The sequence below is a fragment of the Mus caroli genome, chromosome 2, assembly GCF_900094665.2.
Source record: "Mus caroli chromosome 2, CAROLI_EIJ_v1.1, whole genome shotgun sequence".
Classification (NCBI taxonomy): domain Eukaryota; kingdom Metazoa; phylum Chordata; class Mammalia; order Rodentia; family Muridae; genus Mus; species Mus caroli.
The window spans coordinates 155,100,538-155,127,187 of NC_034571.1; the positions used below are offsets into that span (position 1 = coordinate 155,100,538).

The 26,650-nt window shown below is 47.9% G+C and overlaps 1 protein-coding gene across 4 annotated transcripts in view; it reads left to right on the forward strand.

Moving 5' to 3' along the window:
- Nucleotides 1-26,650, forward strand: part of Tox2 (TOX high mobility group box family member 2) — a 120,070-nt gene that overhangs the window by 66,330 nt on the left and 27,090 nt on the right. For all 4 annotated transcript variants that reach the window (XM_029474330.1, XM_029474328.1, XM_021156338.2 and 1 more), the window contains exon 3: nt 6,533-6,778. In XM_029474330.1, the coding sequence (XP_029330190.1) occupies nt 6,533-6,778 (246 nt within the window). The remainder of the gene's footprint in view (nt 1-6,532; nt 6,779-26,650) is intronic.

Sequence of the window (26,650 nt, forward strand, 5' to 3'; positions counted from 1 at the left end):
TCATTGTAACAAAATGTATCCAAGCTTCAAATTTCCTTGTGGTCAAAATGATGTTTCGGGGTCAGTCACCTCTTCCAATAAACCCTGGATTGCTCCTCTGCTCCAGTTTTAATCTGAAACTACACTTCTGTCTTAGCGAGCCTTCCTGGACAACCACCAGTTTAGACAGACAGACAGTGCAGTGGCTTTCAGCTCAGCGATGTGTCTGGAATCTCTTGGGTTCCTCTCATCCTCCAGGCCCTGACTTTGAGACTCTCTCCAAAAGAGAGTTGACTGAACACTTCAGAACTTGTCATTTCATTTTATGGTGGTGACAGACAGAGCTTAGTCTAAGAATTTGGTGGACCGATCACTGATTTAGTGCCCCCCTTGATGGCTTCACCACTGCCCGAAGCTTGACCTTCATGTCCCCCCTGCCTCCAGCCTGCAACACTTTAAGTAGGGGCTTCTAAGAGTTCTCTATTCATGATCCTTTGCACGCAAGAACATGTCTTAGAATCCCAGTTACATATGTATATGAAATATGTGTACAGATTAAAGTTACTGATAGTAAATCACCAAGCAAGTGGTTTTAAAACAGTCCACTTAATAGTACCATTTATTAGCCAGGCAGTGGTGGCGCACGTCTTTAATCCCAGCACTCGGGAGGCAGAGGCAGGCAGATTTCTGAGTTTGAGGCCAGCCTGGTCTACAAAGTGAGTTCCAGGATAGCCAGGGTTATACAGAGAAACCCTGTCTTGGAAAAAAAAAATAGTACCATTTATTAAAGACAAAGGCAAATTTGTATACTAATGAGATGGGGGTGGGTTTATTTATTTTTACACAAAGAATTGGATTCTGACTGAACAGAGGATAGTGCAAGACACAGAGCATCTTCGGTGTTTCTTGGAGGTGATGGCTGTTTTTACTAAGGATGCCACTTTACAGAAATTCATAGTATGTAAGAGCAGAATATGTTTGGGACCATTTCAGAAATCGCTGGAAACTAATACATGGAACGTGTACCTGAAGAGACCTCACCACACTCCTTCTTTTGTTTCTCTGCCACTGTGAGGTTAGAAGCTTTCCTTCACCGTGCGCTCCCCATCACAATGTCGAGAATTTCTGTCTCACCATAAGCCCAAGGCAGCAAAGCCCGGAGAATATGGACTCAAGTCACAGCCAAAATATACGCTTGCCTCCTCCTCCTCCTCCTCCTCCTCCTCCTCCTCCTCCCCCTCCTCCAAAAGAAAAAGGAAAAGAAAAGAAAGGAAAAGAAATTGTTGAAAATTCTGCCTTAATTCCAAGTCAAATTCATTGAACATTTTTTTTTAAATTCAAGTCAGTAGCTCAAATAGTAATGAGTAATTACAGATAGTAATTAAAAACTATCTGTAATTAAACTTCCCAATACAATACAACTCAAGTGGACCAGTTTGAAGCTTCCATGCTGAGGAATGAGGGTAGAAAAACATCAAGGTCCCTGTTTTCCAGAAACCAATGTGCTTCCGTAGGAGCAGCAGACTCTGTCCGATAAGAATGCACACGGTCGTCCTGGGTTGGATCTGAAGCATTTTAAGCAGTCCTCGCTGGTGTTGCTGGTTTGTCACAGTGCAAAGCGCATGAGTTGTGTGCTCAGAACCAAGCTTCAGTGAAGCCACTCGAGGTGACACGGGTATCAGCTGAGGGAAATATCCAAGACTTGCCATGCATTTGATTCTGAGTAATTCATTCATGTATGTAGATATGTATGTATGTATTTATTTGTCTCTTGCATGGTCAGACTTCTTTTACTCTTGCCAAGTGTCTTAGGGATAAGGGTTTGTAACCCACTGTTTCAGAAGCTAGGCTTTGAGGTTAGGGGAATAGCTCAGTTGACAGCATTTGCTTGATATGCCTGAATCTGTGGGTTCCACTCTCAACACTACATAAACAGGGTGTAGTGGTGCACACCTGTAATCCCAACACATTGAGAGATGGAGGCAGGAGGATGAGAAATCCAAAGCCACCCTCAGCTATGTGGTCAAGTCAAGGCTACATGAGACCCTTACCATATAAAACAAAATATAAAAGGAGATAAAAATAATAAAATCAGATTCATAATGCTAGACTTAAGATCCCTCCTCCCAGAGATTCCAAGGGAAGTCAGCTCTCCTCCAACCCTATAGTTAGTCCCAAGTCATTAGAATGGGCCCACACTCTTCCCTTCTTTGATCTGGGACATGAAAAATACCACTGACAGTCTTTCTGTGTGTTCCAGAGCTCTTAGGCCTCATAGCCACCTTGATGCTGCTCTCTGGATATTCCTGAGGCCCCCACGGTGAGGAGCAAGTTGTCATGTTGAGCAGCAGATTTCTTGCACTGCAGGGTCTGGAATAGGGTCTTCAGGAGGTGACCTAGTGAGGGGGAATGCTGGCTTCAGACTCATGAAGCCTAACCCAGAGACTCCAGGTTCCAACACTTCTTTCACTCTCTGAACTCCACCCTCCCTGACTGAAAGACAGAGGTGGTAGATGTATCTTTTCAGAATAGACATGTTTAAAGGGAAAACACCGGAAGCTGAGAGAGGCACACGGTGGGGACTGTGTCAATCAGCCCCAGGCCAAGCTGGCTTGTGCTCAGTGTTTGGGATCTAACTACACCCCAAAGAGGCAAGTGTGTGTTTGCATGCTTATTTTTAAGTGTGCTAATTGCTTCTTTAGAGGAATTGTCATAATCATGTTATTTCAATATTTTGATACAACACATGCTGATTTTTCTAAAAGGCTTCTGGTCGGTTGGGTGAGTTCCAGAGCCTTGAGGTTTGGGTTTGGATTAGAAAGGATGGAGTTCTGTGGTCATTTGGCATTCCCTGGCATCCTTCCCTGTGTCAGAACCAGTTCTGAATGCTGGAGGACAGAGAGGGAGGGAGCATTCAATAGCATGAGACACAGGTTCCAGGGGACAGTTGTCTTCTGGGAGGGGCAGATATGGGAACACCTGGGTGAGACTTGAACATAGAGCCTGGAGCAGTCCTTATGGTGAGCTCAGCCTTATATTGTAACTGAGTTCTTTATAGGTGTCAATCACTGCTCTAGGTACTGGGAACAAAGAGACGTAACTCGAGCCTTCATGGGGCCTGGGGCATTGGGGGAGGGGTATACAAGCTGAAGGTAAAAATGAGCCACAAACATTAGTGGAGGTACTGAGACACTATGGGAGACTTGTGAAAGTGCCACTTTCCAAAGGTGGACTGGACAGTTGAGACGGTGACTCTGAACAGAAAGGCAGGCCAGGGGACTTTGCACTCTGGAGTGATGTGATGTCCATGGTTGGTTCCACCTAAAGACACTTGCCCCTTCAGCCCATCTTGGTGGTGAGGCTGAAGACAGACACTGACCCACAGTGCATGGAACAGTCTGTGGCACATGGGTTAAGGGATCCAGCAATGGAGATGCTGAGCCAGTGAGCTGCTAGTACCCCTTCTGTGTCTTTGAAGAGGACCCTTAATGTGGAATTCCACCAAGAGCAGCAAAGGTAGCAGCTCTGAGCCAGCAATGGCTGGGCCATGTGAGAACTTACGGGGTCATGTTTGAGACTAAGGTCTTGAATCCAGAGGCAGTGGGCTGTGTGCCTGAAGGATCTAAACCGGCTTAGTTGCACATCCATGGAGTATTACTAACAATGGGAAAGATACTGAGCCAGCCTAGATGGTGGATACGGGAAAAGCAGTATAATAGATACACAGCAAGAGCTTTACTCACCCATGAACAGTGACGTCATTTGCAGAGAAAAGATTGGGAGTTGAGCGCATTGTGTTAAATACCCAGACTCAGATAGATATCACCTGTTTTCACGCATATATGAAATTTATATTTAAAAAAAATATATATATAATATGCATGTATATGTTACATGAAAGCAGAAGGGGCTAAGCTATGGAAGGAAAGGAATCAGTAACACACAATGATACACCTCTGAAAGTGTCATAACAAAACCTATGATTTTTTTTTTTTTTGCACTAACTAAAACGTTAGCCATAATGACAAAGCCAGGGGAGTTGTATGCGAAGTGGGAGTAGCTCCATGAGATGATGCTCTTTAGAGATCATCTGCCTACAGGAGGGAGTAGAGGGATAAGAGAGGGCTGTGGGGGACCAAGAGGAGGCTGTCATCATTGTCCATGGTGGGGAGGTGGGAGTGGACTGGGCAGCTTTTAGAAGTATTTTTGAAGTAGTTCTGATGGAATGGAGAGGTGAGTGGAGGGGAGGGGCAGGTTTGCTGATAGAGGGTGATATCATCAGAGGACACAGATGCAAGGTGGAGGAAGGGAACGAAGGGAACGTTGGGTATTGAGATGTCCAGCTGCGGTGCTCAGGGAAGCAGCAAGAATGGAGGATGGGTGTGACATCCAGGGGGCTTTGAACACGAGGTTTGTTGAGGTCATCTGAAAGGGAGTGTAAGAGGGAAAGAGAAGAGAGCTCAGGGATGACCAGGACAACTCCAACGTAAGAAGAAAACCAAGGGAAGATAGCAGGTAGACGTGGGCCACCTCTTCCAGGTTTCCAGACATCTTACCCAGCTGTGTAGTGACTCCACAATAGCCCTGCAGAGGGAGCCAATGAGCACAAGGCGATGTTGGAGTCTATGGCGGTAAAAGGCAGTTTTCACTCTTTCCCAGGCCATCATAAGGTCCTTAAACAGTGTCCGAGGAACATGAGGTACATGCTACATGTCCCTGCTCTGTCACAGCCTGACTCAAACCTCCCTGTACTCATGGCTTCATACCAGTCCTTGAGAAGCAGGCACTGTTATAGACATGCAGGGAAGGGGTGTTTAGTTGTCATGCTGGGTTCACAGAGCAATACAGAACGATAAGCCGTGTCTTTCCTCCATCCACCCTTGCTCTGGGGAAAGAGCCCGGGACCATACAAGTGCTGAGCAAGAACTCTGCCACCAAGCCGTGTCCCTAGTGCCACGTGCTACTGTGCTCAGGCCTATCTTTCCCTCTCTGCACATACGTGTTGATGAAGGTTTTCTCTATCCACAAATACCTTTGGGGTCCTTCCTCACTTCTGGGATATCCTCAACCATTACCTCTGCCCCATTAACACAGAATCCATGACATCTGCCTATCCTTTGGGTCTGTGGTGGATCCTGGGTAGTTTCTTCAGCTCTGTCTTCCCGTTTACATAGCTGTCTTCTGTTGACTCTCATCTCCAGAGTATAGGGATGGAGGACTAACTCCCCAGGCTGATAACAAAGCAGGTACAGACAGGGAGACTGAAGCTAATCCCACGCTAGAACCTGGTGTGACAGTCCTAACCAACCGAGTCCAACATTGCCCGAAGTGAAAGACAGAGCAAAACCAAGCAGGGTTTGTTCTAGGGATGCAGGTTGTTCAATAAGCCTGTAATCCTAGCACTCAGGGGAGCTGAGACAGGAGGATTGCTGAGAGTCTGGGGCTACAGAGTCAACCGTTCTCAATAGGAAGGGAAGGATAGGGGGAGTGGAATAAAGAGGGAGAAGAAAAGTCCATTATTACCCAGACTGGGTGAACTCGAGAAGAGCATCAGAGTCTTTCAGTAGATTCGGGGAAAATAGTTTGATGCAATTAAAATTTACAATAATCTGAGCCACCAAGATGTCTCAGGGGTTAAAAACTCTTGCCACCAAGCCTGATGACCTGAGATCAATACCCAGAGCCCACACAGGGGACAGACTCCCACAAGTTGTCTTCTAACCTCTATGTGTGCACTGGGGCACATATGTACACACACAAATGTGTATACACACTGGCACGCATGCAAACACACACACACACAAATAAATGTAATTAGCAATTTAAAACCCATGTACGGTTTTAAAAAATTCACTCACCCTGACTATTGTGGAGTTCCCCGTCCTGCTCCGCCCCACCCCGCCCACCTACTGAAGCATAATTGGACATGTGCCACAAAGCCAGGGCTCATCGAGGTCTGTGGTAAAACCTGGGACAAGGAGAAAGGCAAATTTAGTGCTATGTCTACTAGCTTGTCCTGGGGTCACTGGCCAGCCCACATGGATGGGGAAATAACCCAGTCAGACTGGAGGTGGCCTCTTAGCTGCTAATCTGCTCCACTCACCAAGGTAAGGACCAAGAGAAGTCCTGGCTACCCAGGATGCCTAAGGGGAAAACCCTGGCTGCCCGGAGCTCCAGTCTCCAGCTCTTCTGCTCATCTTGCTCATTCGTTCTCCTTGGACCAGGCCCCCCCTCTGTAAAGTGGGTGGCCGAGGGAGCTCTCAGATGGCTCTCAAGTGGCTGTGGGCCAGGTGTGCCGGAAATCCGGAAAAGATGCAGGGAAGCACCTTTCAGGAGTCCAGGCTCTTGTCTGCAGAGAGCCTGTGGGAGAAAGATTCACTGAGGAGCTGAGCAGGCATCTAAGTCAGACCACTAGGCTTTCTGCCTTGCATTAGGGCTATCTCGTTGCCAAGGGGTTAGCATTTTTCCCCCATGGTTGCTGTTGGGGATGCTATTGAATACTTTCTGTGGTTTTGAGACACTGACCCCACCCCTCCCCCTCTGTTGTTTTCAGACCTATAACAGCCAGGGCGAGAGTAATGAAGACTATGAGATTCCTCCTATAACGCCTCCCAATCTCCCTGAGCCATCCCTCCTGCACCTGGGGGATCACGAAGCCGGCTACCACTCGCTGTGTCACGGCCTTGCGCCCAACGGTCTGCTCCCTGCCTACTCGTACCAGGCGATGGATCTCCCTGCCATCATGGTGTCCAACATGCTGGCCCAGGACGGCCACCTGCTGTCAGGCCAACTGCCCACGGTGAGTCTGTTTCCTGCCTGAGCCCCCATGGATCCAGAAAGGAAAGGCTTGAGAGGAGATAGTGGCCAGGCTGAGCCGAGGAGCCCTGATCATGTGCAGGGTCTGTGTTCTGATTACCGGGAATCCCCAGGATATGGGGATGACATGGAGGGTAACTGTTACATCTACAGCTCTGTTTGTGACAAGTTGGGACTGATTCTATTGGTTGTTAATAGTATAATCTAAATTTTATTTCCAGCAGATTTATTGATATATATATATATATATATACACAATATATATCAGATACATATAAGATATATATTAATATATAATGTATATATATATACATGCCATCAGTTCACACACATAGATTGGGTAACTACAATTCATTTAAGATGTTTTCATCTGTCCCCTCCCACCAGAAGAGGACTTGGCCTTGTTAGTCACCGCTCAACTCTCATGCTCAACCCTTAGTCCAAGACAAGACAACTACCATTACTCCATTACTTTCCATTATTTTGCTTTTTATTTTTGAGACACTTTGTAGTCCTTGCTAGCTAGCAACTCACTGTGTACCCCACGCTGGCCCACTGGCTCTCTTTTTGAAGTCCTGGAATTGCACCATACCCTCTTACCAAAGGTTACCTTTTGTCTCCGTTTGCCGGTCCTGAGTGTTTTAAATAAGTAGCCAGGGAGGAGGGTTACCAGGCTGAAATTCAAGGGTAGGTGAAAGACAGCAGGCAGACAGAGACGAGGAAGGATTTTCCAAGATACAGGATGGCGTTTGCAAAGGGAAGAGGCAAGGGGCTACAGATGTGGTGGGGTCAGAACCTGTATCCCTCAGAGTCCGGAGCATGGGGCTCAGGACAGCATGCAGCATCAGGTCCTGAGCCCTGTAATGACAGACCATGCATTTTTGCATGATGGTCTGTCTGAACTATCAAGTCCTACAGGAAGTCGACAGAAGAGACACTTTAAGGGACTTCTAGCACCATTCTTAATCAACTGTGCTTCATGCTTCTCTTTCCTTCTAGCCCTTCACAGTTAACATTAGAGTTAAAACCCTAATTCATGGCTTGGGTAATGGGTACATGAGCGCTAAAGACTGATGTGGCCACAGATAGACAAAGGCTTTAGGATGCTTCTTTGGTGGCTGTCACTGGGGCCCCACCCTGTCTCCATTCCCACACAGTAGGCCTGTGGTTGCCAGCAGCTACCACACTTGTGGCAATCGAGTAAGTTTTCCAAGGAGAGCCATGGCTGAAGACTGACTGTCTGGACCAACCACTGGATCTCAGCTGAAGCAACCCTCTAGTGTGTCAGACTGGATCACAGGCTGCTTCCCTGGCTTCCCTGTCAGATTGACACGATATTGACTGGATCCTGTTTGCTACCACAATCGCTGCCTCAGAAACCACAGCCCAGTTTGTAGCCTGATATCAGCAGAGGCAAGAAGACCATGAGTTCATGAACAGGCCAAGACTTAAACTACATAGCGAGACCTCGTTAATACTTAATTAATTAAGAACTCAGTGGAATTAGATGCTCCACTCTCAAGGAATCCTGATTTTTTTTTACCTCCCCCCCCCCATAAGAAGACAGGAGCCCAGTTTCCTCTTCCAACTCGCTGACTGGTTTAGACCCCACAGTCACGTGCCCTTGCCAACATGAGGACCTAAGTTCGAGCCCTCAGATCTGTATTAAAAATAAAGGCCAGCGTGGTGGCATGTGCTTAAGCATATCTTATAGCTTGCTGGTCAGACAGCCATGCCTACTAGGAAAGTCTCAAACTCATGGGAGACCCTGTCCCAAACACAAAGTGGGTGGCACCCGTGGTTGCCTCCGTGGCCTTCACACATCCATACCATGGCTAGTCTCCTGGTGCCCTTCCCCGGCTTCCTGATCACAGCTCTGTTCATTACAAGGTCTGCTGTCAGCTGATCACAGACCTCCCCTAGCTCCCCTTGGGAAATGATGGCTTCCGGGAGCTCTATGCAAACCAGGCCTTTGCTGAGTTCTATACAGCTGATCCATATTTAGGATGCTTCTCAAATTCCTAGCTCTTCATTAGTCTAGAATTGCAGGGGTCCGTTCGATTTTATATTCCCTCCTTACTTAATGAAAGATAAGCCTGACCTTATTACTCAGGGCAGAGCCTTCCCCCCCCCCCTAACCCCCCCCCCCCCGCCATCCCTTCTCCCTTGCCCCTCCCCTGTCCCCCGCAGCCAAATAGGAAAGCCAGATAAGACTTGCTGAGACAGGAGGGTTGGGAGCAAGGGCCTTGACTACAGAGCTTTTGAATGCATGGGAACCGCCAGGAAAAAGGAAGTGTGGGTGTGCAGTGCCCGCTGCTTGTGGGACGCAGGATTAAGGCAGCACCTGCTGGGTGTCAAGCAGTGTACAGAGGGGGTTGTAAAGGCTTTGTAGTATGTTCCTCTCAGCTGAGAGGGGCAGGAAGGTAAGATGGAGAGGCTGGAGGCTGGAGGCTGGGGATGAGGAAGCATGCATGCTTCCCCTTCCCGTGGCTGCTCTAGGAAATCACCACGCACCCGCGGCAGCAGAGATCCATCCACGCACAAGCCTAAAGGTCCAAAATCAGCATCTCACGATGAAATCAAGGCTCCGGGAAGTCAAGCTTCCCCAGGAGGCTCTGGGGTGTCCATCCATACCTCTGCTGGCTTCTAGCTTCTAGCAGCTTCCCTGGCTTCTGGCTGTGTCTCTCTGGAACTCTGGCCTCTCCTCTATCAGGGGGTAGCTCCACTGCCCCTCTCATGGACACTTATGGTAGAATTTCGTCTAGAAAAATCTCCCAGTGTTGTGATCCTGAGCCTGAAGTTTCTCTGCAAAGGCCACTTAACTTCTGTTTCATTACAGGTTGTAAGGATTATGGCTTAGTAATTTGTGTGTGTGTATGTGTATGTGTGTGCATTTGTGTGTGCATGTGTAGTGTGTGTCTGTGCATGCATGCACACCTGTGAAAGTCAGAGGACAATTTGCAGCAGTCACTTCTCTCCTTCCTCCATATGGGTCCCAGGGGTCAACCTCTAGTTGTCAGATTTAGCAGCAAGTGGCTTTACCCTCTGAGCCCTCTCACCGGCCCATGACTCGATGCTATCTTTAATAGGGGTGTGGCATTTTCCCATTTGCCTGCCATGCTTGAACACCTTCTAGGTGTCAGACATTGCTACAGGCTTTGTGAACCCTGAGGCTCTTTGATACGAAGAACTCAGACCCCGGAGGGGCGGTATTATGAGGTGCTGTCGACCTTTAAGAGGTAGGACGTATTGAAAGGCCCTTAGGGACACAGGGATTGTGGTATCCTGGTCTCTTTTCTCCCTGGCTCTAGATGTGGCCCTTTCCTCTCACACTCCCATCATGCTTTGCCACCCTCAACAGAGGTATAAAGCCATGTGCCCTCTCACCTCCCCCGGCCCTTAGCCCCCTCCCCAGGCTTGAACTTTCAGAGCCCTGAGCCAGAATATTCCCTAGCTAACTCTGAGCAGACCCAGGGGCGTCCCTGGTTAACTCTGTGAGCAGACTCAGGGGCGTCCCTGGTTAACTCAATGAGCAGACTCAGAGACGTCTTTGGCTAACTCTGTGAGCAGACTCAGGGTGTTGTTATGTTGCTGCGAAGCTGACAGATGCAGCCTCCTGCTTCTAAAGAATGCTGTGCGTGTTCAGTTAGCGGTGGGGGTCTGTGTACCTGGAAGAGACCCCTGACTCAAATGAGGGTGGCAATAGCTTCATATATGGGGGCACTGTTTGTTGGGTGGGAGTATGATAAAGGAAACACAATCTCTATGGAGTACCAAGACTCGAATGCCTCACTAGCCTCATCTACCCAAGGGTATCACTAACAGCCCTGACCGGGGCTTTGAGTGTTGGTGGAGGCTCAGCCGAGCGGAGTGGAGCGGAGCGCAGCAGAGCAGTTGACTCTTGGAGCTGCCTTATTCCTCCTCTGAGGAACTGGGCACAAGACAGACCTGTACTTTGTGAATGAAAATGCTACCTTGTTCTCAGTCCCTGCATCTACCTCCCAGTTCTACCAGGCTGCAGGTAGCACAGAGGACACCCAGATGCCAGGTGTCTTGGGTGTTGTCTCCACCCAGATGCCCCCAAGAGGCCATCTCTGGAGAAGTAGGTGAGACTTTGATCTTTGGTGACCATTTCATAAATGCCAAGACCCCATAGCTCTGACCCCACCCATAGCTCTGACCCCAGAAGCCATCAATCCCCTCTGGTCCCGTTTGATTGCTAGGTCTCACGGGCACACGGATCCATCCATCCCTTCTCCTGAAGCTGTCGGTATTATGTACAATACTGGAACCAGACCCCTTTACAAAATTAAATATGCTCAGGGCTTTCTCCCTCAACTTCCATGTCTTAACTGATTAAACATTCATTTCCAAGACAAAAAGAGTCAATTTAGTATGAAAGCTATATTTTGCCGGTTTAATTTAAAGCGCCGCACCTCCATCTGACCTCTATTTTCATAACTCAATAATTTTATCCTATGTTGATTGTTTCATTTTGAGCGAGATATTGTATTTATAAATCAGTCTCTAAAATGCCCAAAGAAAGTCGGAGGGTGGAATTTATTAAGCTTCTCGCGGAGTCTGAGATCACTTCTGGAATTGTTCAGGGTTGCTGTATGCTGAGGGGAAGGGGTCTGCCAGGAAGGGGCGGGACTTGATGTTCTACCACGAGGGAAAATCCAGCTGGGGATGGGGACCCAGAGCTGCGGGGGCGGGGGGCGGGGGGNGGGGGGGAGCAGAGGCCCAGGGGGCAGGGGTGGGTGAGCAGAATTACAATGGAGTCTGGTAGTCAGAAATCTGGGGCTTTCCCAGGCTGCGACCTTGCGGCACTGGAATGGTGTAGTCCCATCTCAGTCCACAGTACAGGGTACAGGGGCGGAACGCCAGTCCCTCAAACATTCTCCTCTCATCTTTGAGGCCTCTGTGTTCCTGTCCTTGGTGGTGTGGAGACTGGAGGCTGATGTTTGGTGCCCGCCTTAATCACTGTCCACTTTGTTTTTTAAGTTCCATATGTGTTTGTTTCTATGGATATGAATGTTTGTTGGCGTTTATGTCTGTGCACCACGTAGGTGTGGTGCCCTTGGGGGTCAGAAGAGGACGTCAGATCCCCCAGGACTAGAGGTAGAGACGGTTGTGCGACAAACGGTGCTGAGAATCAAACGGAGGTCCTTTGGAAAGAGCAGCCAGCGCTCTCAGCCTCTGAGCTCACTGATTGGCTAGCAGGGTTGGTCAGAGTACTGGGGAACCTCCCATCTCTGCCTTCAGGCACTGGAACTAAAGGCACAGAGAGTCCCAGCTTTTTATGTGGGTGTTGGGGATACAAATTCAGGTCTTCATGCTTACGTGAAGCACACATGTCTTGCTCACGAAGCCATTTTTCCAGCCCCTGCTTTGAGAGATTTCTTGGAACTTAGGCAAGCCAACCCTCCCCCAGCCTCAGTTTTCCCATCACTGGGCTGGGCTTAGGATCTCAGCTTTGGTGAAATGGCATGATTGCGTTACCCTGTATTAGACAAGCACATGGGTAGGAGGTGATAGAATTCCCAGTGTTCCTGCTATATACGCCAAGTCGTTGGGAGCCTATTCGAACTAAAATCAAGTCCCGGGTGCTGAGTTTTCGACCCTTTGTGCTCTAGTCTCTGTTCCAACGTGTTTGCAGAGCTCGGCAGTTTACTCAGGCCACTAGGGCTACTGACCAGACCCGGGGACTCCCAACTCAGATGAAGGGCCTTTGCAGGCCAGTATCATGCAGTAGTCGTTAGATGCAGCACTGAAGTCTATTTGCACTTGACCTGCTTGCTTTGCATTTTCTCATGAGAGAACCTACACACAGCCTTGGGTTGGGCTTGCCTGGGGATGGTGAATCCCAACTGCAGGTCTTTATAGACCTTCTAACACTCCTCTGCCCCTGCTGCTGCATGCCCCTCCCTGCCAGGGCTTCTTCCTGCTCAGGGCTCCTCTGGCCCTGCCTCCCAGGCTCAGTCTACCCTCTTTGATGGGTTGACACACTGGCTATCTCCCTTCAGAGTCTGAGGCATAAAGACCAAAGATCTCCCAACTCAAACTTTTGTCCCTAACATTTCTTAATGACATGGCAGAAAGGCCAATTGTTTTTCTTACTTTTAAAAAATCATTTATTTGGTTTTTTTAATTTTATGTCCATTAATGTTTGCCTGCATGAGTATCTGTGTGACGGGTGTAACGTCTGGAGCTGGAGTTACATACAGTTGTGAGCTGCTGTATGGGTGCTGGGAATTTGAACCCAGGTCCTCTGGAAGAGCAGCCAGTGCCCTTAAGCTCTGAGCCATCTCTCCAGCCCACCCAAAATCATCTTTATTATTCTTCATGTGTGGATGTTTTCATTTTGTGCTTGCATAGTTAGCTTTGCCGTGTAACAAACCACCACAGCACTTGATGGCATAAACCAGCTCATTGTAACCACCTCTCTTGATGCTTAAGCTTCATGAACTTGACTTCCCGAAATTCATGAGCTGCCTCTGGTGATTTCTGAGGTCAGCTAGCCATTTGCCTGAGCCCGGTGTCTAGGACAGTCTTACCTCTCCGCACCTGGCTCATGTCAGCTGGAACCAGTTGGGGTATCTCAGCTATGAGTCTCTCATCACCAGGAGCCTAGAGAAAGAGTGGGCCCCAGGGTGGAAAACTTTCAAACTTCTTATTAGCTGCTAGTCCGTTGGCCAAAGCCAGTCACTTGGCCAACCCAGAGAGCCAGGCAGCAGAGCAAGAGACCCAGTTCATGGACGGAGCGGAGTCCTGCAGAAGGAAAGAACTCAAGAGACAGGATGGGGGCCCTTTGTGTAACCTGATATGGTTAGTTTTAACTGTCAAATTGACTCAACTTGGAATTACCAGGGAGAATTTCAGTCGGGAAACTGTCTAGATCAGGTTGGCCTGTGCATAGCTATAGGAGATTGTCTTGATTGTTACTTGATGTGAGAAGACCCAACCGTTTGTGGGAGCCATCGTTCCCTAGTGAGCAAGCAGGCAGTGTGGGTACATTCATGCCTCCCTGCTTGTAATTGTGGTGAGATTAGCTTCTCAAGTTCTTGCCTTAACTTCCCTGAAATGATAGACTGTGTGTGGCCCGCTATTATAAATTCCTTTCTTCCCTAACTTACTGTTTAAAAGCATGGTCCTGGTTAGGGGTTTTGCTACCTTGTTACAAGCTAGAGTAATTTGGGAAGACGGAACCTCAATTGGAAAATGCCTCCACCAATTGGCCTTCGGAGAAGCTCAAGGGGGCATTTTCTTGATTACTGATTATGTAGGAAGGCCCAGGCTACTGTAAGTGATGCCACCCCTAGGCAGGGGGTCCTGGATGTTAAAAGAAAGCAGGCTAGTGAGCTATAAGGAACAAGCCAGTAAACAGCACCCCACTATGGCCTCTGCTTCGGTTCCTGCCTCCAGGTTCCTGTCCCCGACTTTTCTGGATAATGAACTATAAACTGTTAAATGAAACAAACCCTTTCCTCACCAAGTTGCTTTTGGTCAAAGTGTTTTAATCCAACATTAGAAACCTAACTAAGACAGATTATCTATCTATATATCCATCCATCTATCAGTCTGTTTTGTTTGGGGGGGAGAGAAAGAGGAAAGGCAGAGAAAGACTGACTTTTGGTCTGTCTGTCCCCCAGAAGACAACTTGAGGGAATCAGTTCCCTCCCCTTCCTCCATGTGGGACCTGGAAATCAAATTCAGGTCATAAGGCTTGGCAGCCTGTTGCCGTACCCATTGGGCTATCCTGCCCCCCTCCCCTTCACCCCCCTGCAGTTGCTTTTTGTCAGGACAGTTTTATCACATGGCCACAGAGATGAGAGTAGGACACTTCCTGTTCTCCTTCCCTCCCCCTTCCCCGTCACTGTAGATATCTTGTTTTCTTGATTCTTGAACACCTTCCAAAGGTCACAGGCATGGCTTTGTGCTCAGGCTGAGCTCTGTTCAAAGGCCAGTGCTTACCCTTGTTCCCATTGGTTTGGGACCCAGAGCAGGGGGTTCAGAGTCCTGTGCCTTGATTTTTTTTTTTCATCTGTACCACGGAGGTCAGAGCACTTGTGCTGTAGGAACTTGGAAAGTCTGTGGTTGGAGGAATCCAAGTGGCACACAGTAGGTCCGACCAGTGTAAGCTACAGTGCGTAGAAAAGCAATCCACTCACGGACTGGGTCTGAATAGATGCCACCTCCTCTCATCTTGGAAAGCCAAGTGGGAGGCCCTTGAAGGCTGAGGATGGGGTGGGGGCAGTCAGGGGTTGGTGGGATCAAACTCATCCATTCTGACAGGGTGTCATGATGTCATTCGGGCCTTGGCATTGAAAACTAACACCAGTGACAGCTCTGCTTCATGCGGAAAGAGTAAGGGCCCAAGAAACAACTTGTCTTAGCTCCGTGACCAGAGGCGTCCATCACAGTAAACGAAGGGGGAGCCATGTTTTCGCCTCCTGTTGGACAGGAGTGGGAGGAAGACCAATGTCTAAAATGGGCCCTGACGGGTCAGAACCAGGGCCACTCAGAGGCCTCATGTTTTCTTGTTCCACACTGGAGTCTGGGTGCAGTGCCCCTCCCCCACCTTTTTTCAGAAGCCATAAGCCAAAGAAATGTGTCTTTTTACATTTTATAAAACTCAGGGAAAAAATGGCTTTAAACAGCTTTTACTCCCCTGCTATAATTATTTATTTTCAAACACTCCTGCAGGGGACTGCTCCGTCTTCTTATCCCAGACTCCTTTTGCTCATAAATGAACCATCACTTCAATAAATCATTATGAAAACAGAGACTAACACCGGCTCTGAGAGGTTGAAAGATTTATGTAACACATTTATGTCTCCCATTTTCTCATTCTGGTACTCCGCGGCAAAAGCTAAGCTAATAAAAGCTGCTATTAATATTTCTTGTTGCCTAGCAACCCGAGAGCGGGAGTAATAGCTTGGGCTAGAAAAATAGATGACCGATAAGGAAAAATTCAATTCTTTTATTATCTCAGGGGAAATGCCCTTTTACTGGAACATTATGATGTACGAGTGTGAAGTTGAACACAAAAGATTTGTGTGTGAGTGTGTGTTTCTATTTTTAATGAACATCATTTTACCTCCCCTAACTCTTTCCGGGCACTTTTGTTTTCCTTTGCACCCCCCCACCATCCCGTCCCTCATGCTTAATTTAGCTACTAGTGTAGTTAAGGATCTGTCCGCGCTTCCTTCTTTTTAGTTTAAAAATGGTTGCTGCAAAGGTTTACAACTTGGTCATAAAAATTCACTCCCCGTTAGGACGCAGAGCAGTGATAAGCCAGCATGCAGCTGGCGTCTCCACAAATGGATCACATTGGTTGAGAGATAAGATTCATGGATTTTTTTCCCCCAAGAAGGAAGGTCAGAATGGAATAAAGTATGTTTCTCCCCGCCGCCCCCCCTCCCCCCCGCCCCATGTTGAAGTTTTCTTTGGAATCCAGGAATGCTGTCTCTTCTGAGAATGGTTTGCCCTGAAGTTTGGGAGTGTGTTCAAGGAGGGCAAGGTTGGGACACGGTCATTTAGTCATTTATTGAGCACCAGTTGCTGTATAAAGTTTGGGCTCATTGCCTCTACCCACATGTCCCATGCAGAAAGGGAGCTTAGAAAGGTCGAGGGCTGATCAGCTGATTAAAATAGCAGTGTGTGCGGTGAGGTCCTCACCGTGGAAGCTTTCTCAACGGTGAGCGGAGCCCGCTGCTGATTTGTTGGGCAGAACAGTTCTCAGCAGAAGAGGGCTGTCCTGTGTACTGCCTGATGAGGGCAGTCCTGTGTACTGCCTGATGAGGGCTGTCCTGTGTACTGCCTGATGGCTGCGCTCTCAATTTCCACCATTTGGTACCCTCCACCCCCATTAAAAAAAAAAAAAAAAAAAAAAAAAGCAAACCAGTCTCACCAGGAAAACTGCAACGTACTTGCCTTGCAAGTGTGAGAACAGAGTTTGATCCTGAGAACCCACATTTGAAGAAGCCAGGTGTGGCGACATCCTGCTATAATCCCAGTTCCCCAGAGACAGGCAGATCCCTGGCGCTCTCTGACCAGCCAGTCTGCCTAGTGAGCTTCAGGTTATCGGCAGACCCTGACTCAATAATCAGGTGTGGGAGGCATCTGAAGACTAGATTATCTTCTGACCTCCATCCATGCACGCATGGATATCTGTTTACACTTGTGTGCACATGCGCACACACTAAATAAATAGAATGCAAATTTTAAAAAACATTGTATCAAAATATTATCTTCCTGACGTCTGTGCTTTTTGGTGTCCTCATATAGTGTATGAATGATACTCTTGCCTTTCCCAATTGCAGACCACAGGGAAGCCTTCTGAGCAGAGAGAATTGTGCATAACAGTCCGCAGTTAGAAATGATCTTTGCCACCCAAGGGACATTTAGCAATGTGTAGAAAGTGTGTGAGTGGGTATATATGTGCATCCCCCCCCCCCGTGTGTGTGTGTCTGGGCATGCACATGTGGTTGTGAGGACATAACTTGCAAGAACTGGCTTTCACTGTCTGCCACATGGTTCCCAGATACCAAACGCACGCAGTTATACATGAAAATAGGTATCTTTCTCCACTCCAATCATTTTAAAGATCAAAGTCAACACAACAACATAGACAGTGTACCAGGCACCCTTGTAAAGGAGGGAGCAGGCTGAACACATGGAAGGATCCACTGTCTGTTTCTAGGCTACACGAGCTAGCCTGAGCTAAGCCTATGTTGTACCTTCTCCAGCACAGACATCTGGTAGGGGCCAGCTAGCCATTGGTGTCTGGTTAGCACTGGTGAGTGGAAAGGGGGAATTGATTGCCCAGTGTCACCGAGCTGGACAAAATAGAGAGCCGGAACCTGAAGCCAGGCTTCGGAGTCCCAGCCTGGTGCTCTTGGCTCTCTTTAGATGGGTTGGGCTGACTCTTCATTGCTTGTGGGTTATACTCAAGCCATGAGAGATGCAAAGGCACTACTCTGGAGTGTTCCCCAGTCTGGGGATGGGAACACAAGCAGCATCCCTGACTTAAGCTGGCATCCACTTGACCCTCCCTGTGACTGGCTCCCTTCAGCCTCTCAACCTCCATAATAGGCAAGAGCTAGTGAGGACCAATGACCTAGCCACCCTCAAGAACAGAGCCACCATAGCTGGCCCTCGGGGCACAGCTCATGAGCGTATGGTGTATCTTGGCCTATGGGGCACACAGAGCACACTTTGGCCAGGCAGCTTCTGAGGAAGTTTCTCTACCTGGATGAGTTAACTTTCTATAGCTGTGGTTAGCTAATTGGTTTACCACTTACTCTGTGCTTGGCCCTCGTAACCTTTCATATTTGATATTTCCTTTAATCTTTCACTCGGGGGAGGAAGTGCTGCTGTATACATATGTATATACATAAATGCATATATACATATATACACATATACAGATATACACATATACATACATATACATTTACATATATAACGAGATGACAAGGCACAGAGAAAAGACTTGGCTAAACATGGCTAAACAACTATCAAAATGGGATGTCGAGGGTTCTAGGCCACCTCTTGGTGCGTGAATGGAGAGTGAGTGAGCCAAGACTGAGACTTGCTTTATGTGCTTAGCCCTTATAGAAGCCTTTCAGACTCCTGAAGATACAGGGAACATGAGATACCCAGAGCCAGACTTTCTCTGGTGCTCCAAGACCCACAGTGGTGTTAGAGACCTGGATGAGAGTCTGAAAGACACCTCCTGAGACTTCCAGGTTTCTGTGTCTTTGAGTAAGGAAGAATTGGAAGGGGACAGGGGTATCGGTAGAGCTGGAGAGATGACTGTTGTTTAGAACACCCAGAGCTATTCCAGAAACATCCAAGTTTGATTCCTAGCACCCACATCAGGTGGCTCACAACTGCATGGAACTCCATCTCGGGAGGAGGAGCATTCAATTTGATCTTCTTGACTCCACCATCACCACCACCCACATCCTTTCCCATTACGGCATCCACTCACAAGACACACACAACTAATAAATAAGAATATTAAAATAAAAAAAATCAAGTGTGGTGGCACACACCTTCAACCCCAGCACATAGAAAGCAGAGGCAGGGGGATCTCTGTGAGTTCAGACTGTAGCAAGTTTCCAGGACAGGCAGAGCAATGAAACCCTGTCTCAAAAACAAAAACAAACAAAACCCAAAAAGTCAGCAACAACAACAACAAAAACAAAACAAAAAAAAACTAAACTGAAAATCTGGACCAGGGACCCGTGGATTGTGGCAGAAGCAGAGACTTTATTAAGAGAATAGCCCTGCTTGTGGAAGAGGGCCAGAAGCTAGGAAAGGTTAGGAACTCAATGACACTGGGACCTGGGACAAGGCAATCTAGACCTTTTATGGGTCTTGTCTATAGCCAGCCTGCCTCCCCCGCCTCCTCCTACATTTGATTGCCTCCTTCTTTTCCTGGGCATGCTCTGTTCCTAACAGGTAGCCTGGGAAAGGAGAGGTTTCTAGATATTTTATATTCTGTTATCCTTGTTAATCTCAATGTCTCTTCCCCGCCCCCCACACGCCCCCTTCCCCACCCTCTTCTCTTGCCACAGTGGCAGGGAAGGCTTCTTGGATGTGGTGCCTTGGGGACAGAGAAGACAGCAGCAAAAACTGGAGAAAAAACTCGGCCCTGTAGGGATCTCTCTATTCACTCCCAATCTCCATCCCTCCTGCCGTGACTGCGATGTTTTACGGTTGCTTAGCCGCCCTCTGGAACCGACCCCTCCACCCCCTGCCAGGCTGCTAATCGGAGCTGTGACCCCCTGGCCCTGGAGTGTGCAGAGGCCAGGTGTTTAACAGTCTCCCAGGCAAGAAGCCAAGCTCTGCAGCAGAGTGCGAGCGGAGAGAATTCCGGGGAAATCGCAGCGACATTCGTCAGCTGTGGTTCCAATATTCCTGTGTCTAATGGCTCTCTCTCCTCCGAGTGCATATTCAGTACCATGTTTGGGAAAATGAGGTTTTAATGTACCATCGGCATAGCCGAGAAGCCGTCGATGTCTCCGCAGAATGTCAGGATCGCATAAAACTTGAGATTTATGGGAGCCGTTTCCCACCCTGCTCCAGCTGGGTAATAAAACGTCTGGCTCGTGCGCTTCTTCTCTCAGCTGTGGCTCTGGCCATTTAGAACTTCAAGGAGTCTTTAGAAAAGGCAGCTAGACAGGCAAAGCTCATCTAAATATTTAAGCTCCAGGAGGGAGCGGGGTGCTCTCTGGAAGACTCCAGATCCACCTTTCCAGGAGAATCGTCCTGTTGGAGACTGGGGGCATACCAGCAGAGGTGCTATGGCCAGGCTGTGGTGGTGACAGCAAGTGCCATGTCCTTCACTGGAAGCCCAGAGCTTTGCTGTCCGTTTTTCCTGGAGAGCCATCTTGAGCATGTCTCCCATCAATCCCCTTAGTGTGTAAGATGGAACTGATTGGTCTGAAACCCCAGCACCTGGGAAGTGGAGGTAGGAGGCTCTGGAGCCGAGGCCATCCTGGGCCACATGAGACCCTGTATGTTTGTTTGTCTGTTTAAATTAAACCCAGGAGGTATATCTCCATAGGTAGAGTGCTAGCCTAACAGGCATTGGGGTCTTGGGTTCAAGCCCTAGCCTGAATAACCTGGCCATGGTGGTACATGCCTGCAGCCTGGGCACTCTGGAGAGAGACACAGGAAAATCAGAAGTTCAAGGTCATTCTTGGCTACATACTGAGTTCAAGACCAGCGAGGGCTATGTGAGACCTGTGTCAAAACAGACAAATAAGCAAGATGGACCCTCTGTTACACCCTCCATGGTGGCAATGAGAATCCAGTGAACTGAAGAATGCTCTTGACTTCTGCCTAGCTTTTACGGTGGAGGCTTGGGAGTATCTCAAGAAGGTTTGTAGAGTGAGTGAGTGAGTGAGTGAGTGAATGGATTTGGAAACATCCCTAAACTTCAGTGCTGCCTACATCATCGTTGGAAAGTAAGCCAGATAGTGGCCCTGTTGCCTTCATCAGTTCTGTCTGCATGCCAGAAACAGGTACCAAGGCCAGGAAACCTGTGCCACTTCCCACCCCTGCCCTGAGGACAGTAAGAGATTACCTAAGAGGCAAGTCACTTACCCACTGGTCACACTTATTCTTATGCCGAATGGGCATTACCCGTGCGACCAAGCAGTTCAAAGAGTTTGTAAGGCGCTGTTGTCCCCAGGGTTGTAGCTCAGAGTGGAGGGTCAGGGAGAGTTGCAGAGGGCTAGAAGGGAAGTCTCCAGAGCAGATGCTGTGAGGAGCAGAGTCACCCAACCGTGTGAGCTCGGCCATTGTTTAACCTCTCTGGGCCAGTTTCCTCCTGGGATTGTGAGATGTTCTTCTAGATGGTGTCTAGGTCAGGACTGAAGGGTTCTTCCTGGTCCCTCGGGAAACTCTGGGGTATGAATTAGACCACATCACTTCTGGAATCTGTACCAGCATGGGAAGTGTGCGTCGGTCTTAATGATAGGCTGGTAGGAGGTGAGCTCGTATAGATTGCCCTAGGCAAGAGATTCCCTTAGGTGTTAGGAATCTAGAGTTGGTTGCAATTTTGTTATATCCACAAATGAAGACAGAGGAGACTTTCTGCCTTCATACTGTTGTATCGTTCGGACACACAAGGTGAATGCCCGTCTATTGAAACGCTTCTGTCCTTCCTTGCAGCTTTGTGGGAATGAGTGCAGATATGCCTGTATGCGTGGACACGTCTAGCTGAACATCTTTTGACTTTGAGTCTTTACATGTGTGTTTCTGTGATGAGGACTTTTCAGTTCAATCTTCTAAGTGTTTTTCACCTGTCACTAGGAAGTCAGTACGGTGGGAAAAGCAAGACTTGGATGCCTGGCCCGGGCTTTCTCTGTCCCCCTAAGGACGCCATACAAGTGGCCGGAATCTGAGTCTTCGGATGGTCTGCGTTATGTTTATTTTTGTGTGGCTGTCTCAGGTTTCAGCTTCGTAAAGCCTGAGGTTTGGAAGCTCCATGTTAAGCTCTCGTTGTCTGCAGGGAAGTCCAAAGTGGAAACTCCATCTTTTGAGTTTCCAAAGCAGCAGATATAAGTTCACTTCATAGAGACGATGCCAATCACAGGTGGGTTTGGCTTACCACATGATGACTGTGTGATTTGCCCTTGGCGCAAGGCTGATTGACATATTTTTAGAAACTCCTCATTTTTCAGTGCACTTGTGACATTTTGTGGAGATCCAGAGCTTATTCACTGCACTTTGAGACGATCAAACAGGGTTCCTTCCTTCATGTATGGAGTTAGTGGCTTTGTAGATTCCCAGTATTTACATGCCCTGCTTTGTACTGTGTGTATGGATATGTACAAACACATGGGCTTTTGCATATGGGCTGGATTTCATTCAGGATCGTTAACATGCACATAGGTAAGGGGAGCAGGGTTGGTGTGTGTGTGTGTGTGAATGTAGAAACCACAGGTTAGCATTGGTCCTTTTGAATTGCTCTCCAACTATTTTTTTAAAAATATTGTATTTTCATTTATTTTGTGTGCAGGGAAAGTGTAGCTAGCCTTTGCTACTTTACAGGTTCTTCTTTCTTCCACGCTTCTCCACCCCACCACACCTTTACCCCCAACACTAAACAGGAGATTAAAAAGGGATAGATAGGAACGGAAAGAGATCCCTTTTTTTGTTTTTGTTTTTTTTGTTTGTTTGTTTTTTGTTTGTTGTTGTTGTTGTTGTTTTCCGAGACAGGGTTTCTCTGTATAGCCCTGGCTGTCCTGGAACTCACTCTGTAGACCAGGCTGGCCTTGAACTCAGAAATCCCCCTGCCTCTGCCTCCCAAGTGCTGGGACTAAAGGCGTGCGCCACCACGTCCAGCAATAAAGTCAGTGGTCGGAGGGTGGACAGTGCTATCTCTATCGTTAGACCACTTCCTGCTGATTAGGAGCATGGAGTCCCCTGGGGCAAGTTTGACCTTTGCCGTCAGGATATCTAATTTCTTCTCATTGTTTCTTCTTTTTGTGGGACTACATAACAAACTGCAACCAACAGTTTTCTGCAGGCAGAAAAATCACGCCTCCACTCTACGGAGCACGAGGCAAACCACAGTCAGCTGCTGTGGACAGTGTGAAGCAGCCCCATATCCCACACCTGGGATTACAATCAAAACATATTCTTATAATACTTCTGTGGTTTTTACAGAAACCAAAATTCCAAGATTGTCACTACATACGTATCACATAGCACACGTGTGTGCAAGTTGGAGGGCAGCTTGCAGGAATATGTTCTCTTCTTTTTCCTTGTGGTTTTGGAGTTTGAACACAGGTCAGCATGCCTGGTGGGAAATGCCTTTGCTCGCTGAGCCTCCTCGCTGGCCTGCTACCTTGTTTGTTTGTTTGTTTATCTCTCACTGAGCCCGGAGCTCACTGATTCATCTAGAATGTGTCCTCCTGTCTTGGCCTCCCTCCAATATCAATAGGCATGCACCTCAGCTCCTGGCTTTTTCTGTGGATGCTGGGAATTGAGCTCAGCACCTCAGGCTTTCAAGTACTTTACCAGCTGAGCCATCTCCACAGGCCTGCTTGTTGCTGCTGCTGTTGTTGCTGCTGCTGCTGCTGCTGCTGCTGCTGCTGTTGTTGTTATTGTTGTTGTTGTTTTATGGACAGCTTTCTCATACCTCTGTAGTAGGCTCATGCCAACTTCATGAGACAGACAGTTGATGACCCTGGATCTTCAGCTCTCACCAGGACTGGTTGTTGGTAGAAGTGCTTCCTGGTTTGCAGCTCTCATGGCTGTTGTACCCCAGCCACTTTCCTAAGATGGCATGTTCCTGATATCTTCTCTTCCAGAGATCTCTCCATTACTGGCTCTCCTTCATTTTATTTTATTTTATTTGGCCATCAGAGTTATGTTCGGATTCTATTATTTTTCTTTCCCTTAATTTATTCATTCCCCCTTTATGTTTATTAATCTCAGCTTCTGTAGTGGTTTAAATTTTTCATTTTCAACCCTCATGTCCCTTTGTTCATTTACTTTTATTGTTTATTGTTTAATAATACAGGTTATGGCAGTACATATTTTTTCTGAATATGGTGTTGGCTGACTGTAACGTATAAATTTTGCAATGAAGTGTTCTTACATCTTTTTCTTCTTTCTTCCCTAGACGTAGCTTTGTGGGTTTTATTAAAATGCCATGTTTTCATTGTTTTAAAAATTAAAGAAGAAAGAAAATCTATTAAAACCATGCCACTACCCACAAATAATTTATCAACCTAGCCATTTGCTAAGTATCTTTTCAGTCATTTTCAGGCTTTAGACTCACAGGGAACCAACAAAAGGCATGTCTTCCTGTGTTTTCTGGTCTGTTTTGTTTGTTTGTTTGTTTGTTTGTTTTTTATCAGAGTTGTCCTGTGACCTACCAGTTCTCTGTGGCCTATATGACAGACATGCCTCCATGTGTTTGACTGTGGATTGTGGCTGTCTTAGTCACTGCTCTTCTGCTGTGGAGAGACACCATGACCATGACAAGCATCTAACTGTGGAGGCGGGGCTTACTTACAGTTTCAAAGGGTTTGTTCACTATCCTCATGGCCAGAAGCAGATGGGCAGGGCACTGGAGCAGTAGGTGAGAGCTTTACGTAGATAGGCAGGAGGGGGGGAGAGGAGAGGGGGGAGGGGAGAGGAAGAGGGAGGGGAAGGAGAGGGAGAGGGAGAGGGAGAGGCAGAGGCAGACTGGGCCTGGTACGGGCTTTTGAAACCTCAAAACTCACTTCTAGTGACACACCTCCTCCAACAAGGTCACCCCCCTAAACCCTCTCAAACAGCTGCACCCCTTGGCGACTCAGTATTCAAATATATCAGCCAATAGGGGTCCTTCTCATTCAGACCACCACAGCGCCCTCTTTTTAGCGGGGTGCATAGCGTTCCATTGTTTGACATTCCCTAGTGAACTTGACTTAAACAAATCTTTGTACATATGTGGTATGTGTGTGTGTGTGTGTGTGTGTGTGTGCAAGTGTGTCCATGGCACAGTATGCACACAGAGGTCAGGACAACTTCAGGTGGCCATCCTTGCCTTCCATCTTGTTGTTTGCCACTGCGGACACCAGGCTAGCTGTTCTGGGGATAATCTCTTCTCTGCCTTCTATCTTGTCATGAGAGCCCTGAGATTACAGACATGGCTCAGCACGTCTGCTTTACATAAGTTCTGGGGATTCAAACTCAGGTCCTCATGCCTGCCCAGTAGACACTTGAGTTGCTGAGCTGTTCTTCCAGCCTGTGATCTTGGTGCTTTGATCTAGTTCTGAGTTGCCTCTGTATAAGCTCAAGATGGGCCCCATAGAAGTCATGAAAGCAGTTTTTGAGGCTGAAGTCCTGGAAGAAGGAGGGTCTGGCCAAGAGAAGAAGTCCCTTTCAGCAGGAGCCAAGCTGTACCTTGACCTACACACACAGAGATCTGAAGCAAGGTGACCCCATGGAGTCGGCCCCATCTCATGTATGGGGTGAGCTGTTCCTGGCCATAGGCTGGGGGGTGAGTAACCCCTTGAGATCAGCAGCTCGTGTTGGCTGAGAGGTGTCCTTTAGGGAAGAAGTAGCCTGAGGTTGACTAGCTGCCCTTCTAGTAGTAGCTGGGGGTGGAGTGCTGGTCTCTTCTGGACAGGGCAGAAGCTGCTGCTGCTGCTGCTGCCGCTGCTGCAAGAGTTTCTGCTGCCTCAGCAATTCCTCACTGGAGCAGTTTGTATCCCAGGAAATATTTGTCAACGATATAGATTTTTTAAAAACAATTATATTTACTCTCTGTCTCTCTTTCTTTCAGTCTCTGTCTCTCTGTCTCTGTGTGTGTGTCTGTGTGTGTGTGTGTGTGTGACTGTGTGTCTGTGTGTGTATGTCTGTGTGTGTGTCTGTGTGTCTGTGTGTGTCTGTGTGTGTGTCTGTCTGTGTGTGTGTCTCTGTGTGTGTGTGTACACACTCCATAGCACAGATGTGGAAGTCAGAAGAGAACATTCATCACTCACTTCCCTCCTTCCACCATGTGGAGCCCAGGGACTGAACTCAAGACTGTCAGGCTTGGTGGTAAGCGCCGTTACCCGCTGAGCCACCTCAAACTGTAGACAGTTTGAATCGGCACAGAGCCTCATCCTGGCTACGCAGCACTCCATCACTAAAGCTCTAATTTACATTCTACCCTTTATTTGAGACAGAGTCTGGCCAAGTCTCCCAGGCTAGTCTTAAACTTGCAAAACTCCTGCATCATCTTCCTGAAGTTATGCATCTGCACTTCCAGGCCGGACTTAGAGATATGGCTTGATTGTCATAGCTGGGGTTGGCAGAGGTGTGGGGGATGCTAGCGATCTTCCCCACACTTAAGCAAGTACTCTGTCATTCATCTCTATGACCAGCTCAACTTGTCATTTCCGTATGTGTGGAAGGGGTTGGGGGGCTTGGAACTTCAGAAGTCCTTGCAATAGCTGTCTGGCTTTCCTATTCTCCAATTCTGCATCCTGTATCCCTTGGTTTTCATTCAAGTCTCTCCTGCGACTGCCTTTGTTTTGGTTCCTCTAGGCTCCATGTTATTAAACTCTGCAGTCAGTTCTGACCCCTCCTCCCACTTGCCCAATTATCAACCTCTGACACCATTAACTACTTTCTCATCCTTGCCCCAACACTTGCTTCATTGGCTCCCCGGACGAACTCTCTGGTTTGGCTCTTGTCACGGTCCGTGGGGTCCACCGTAAGTACAGGAGGCCCCAGGCTCGGACAGAGGTTTCTCTTCTCTTCTCTACACTTGAATACATCATGATCTCAGCTGGGTTTTCAGTTCTGAATGTCCTATGTGTGCTGATAACTTCTGTGTTTTAGTCCCACA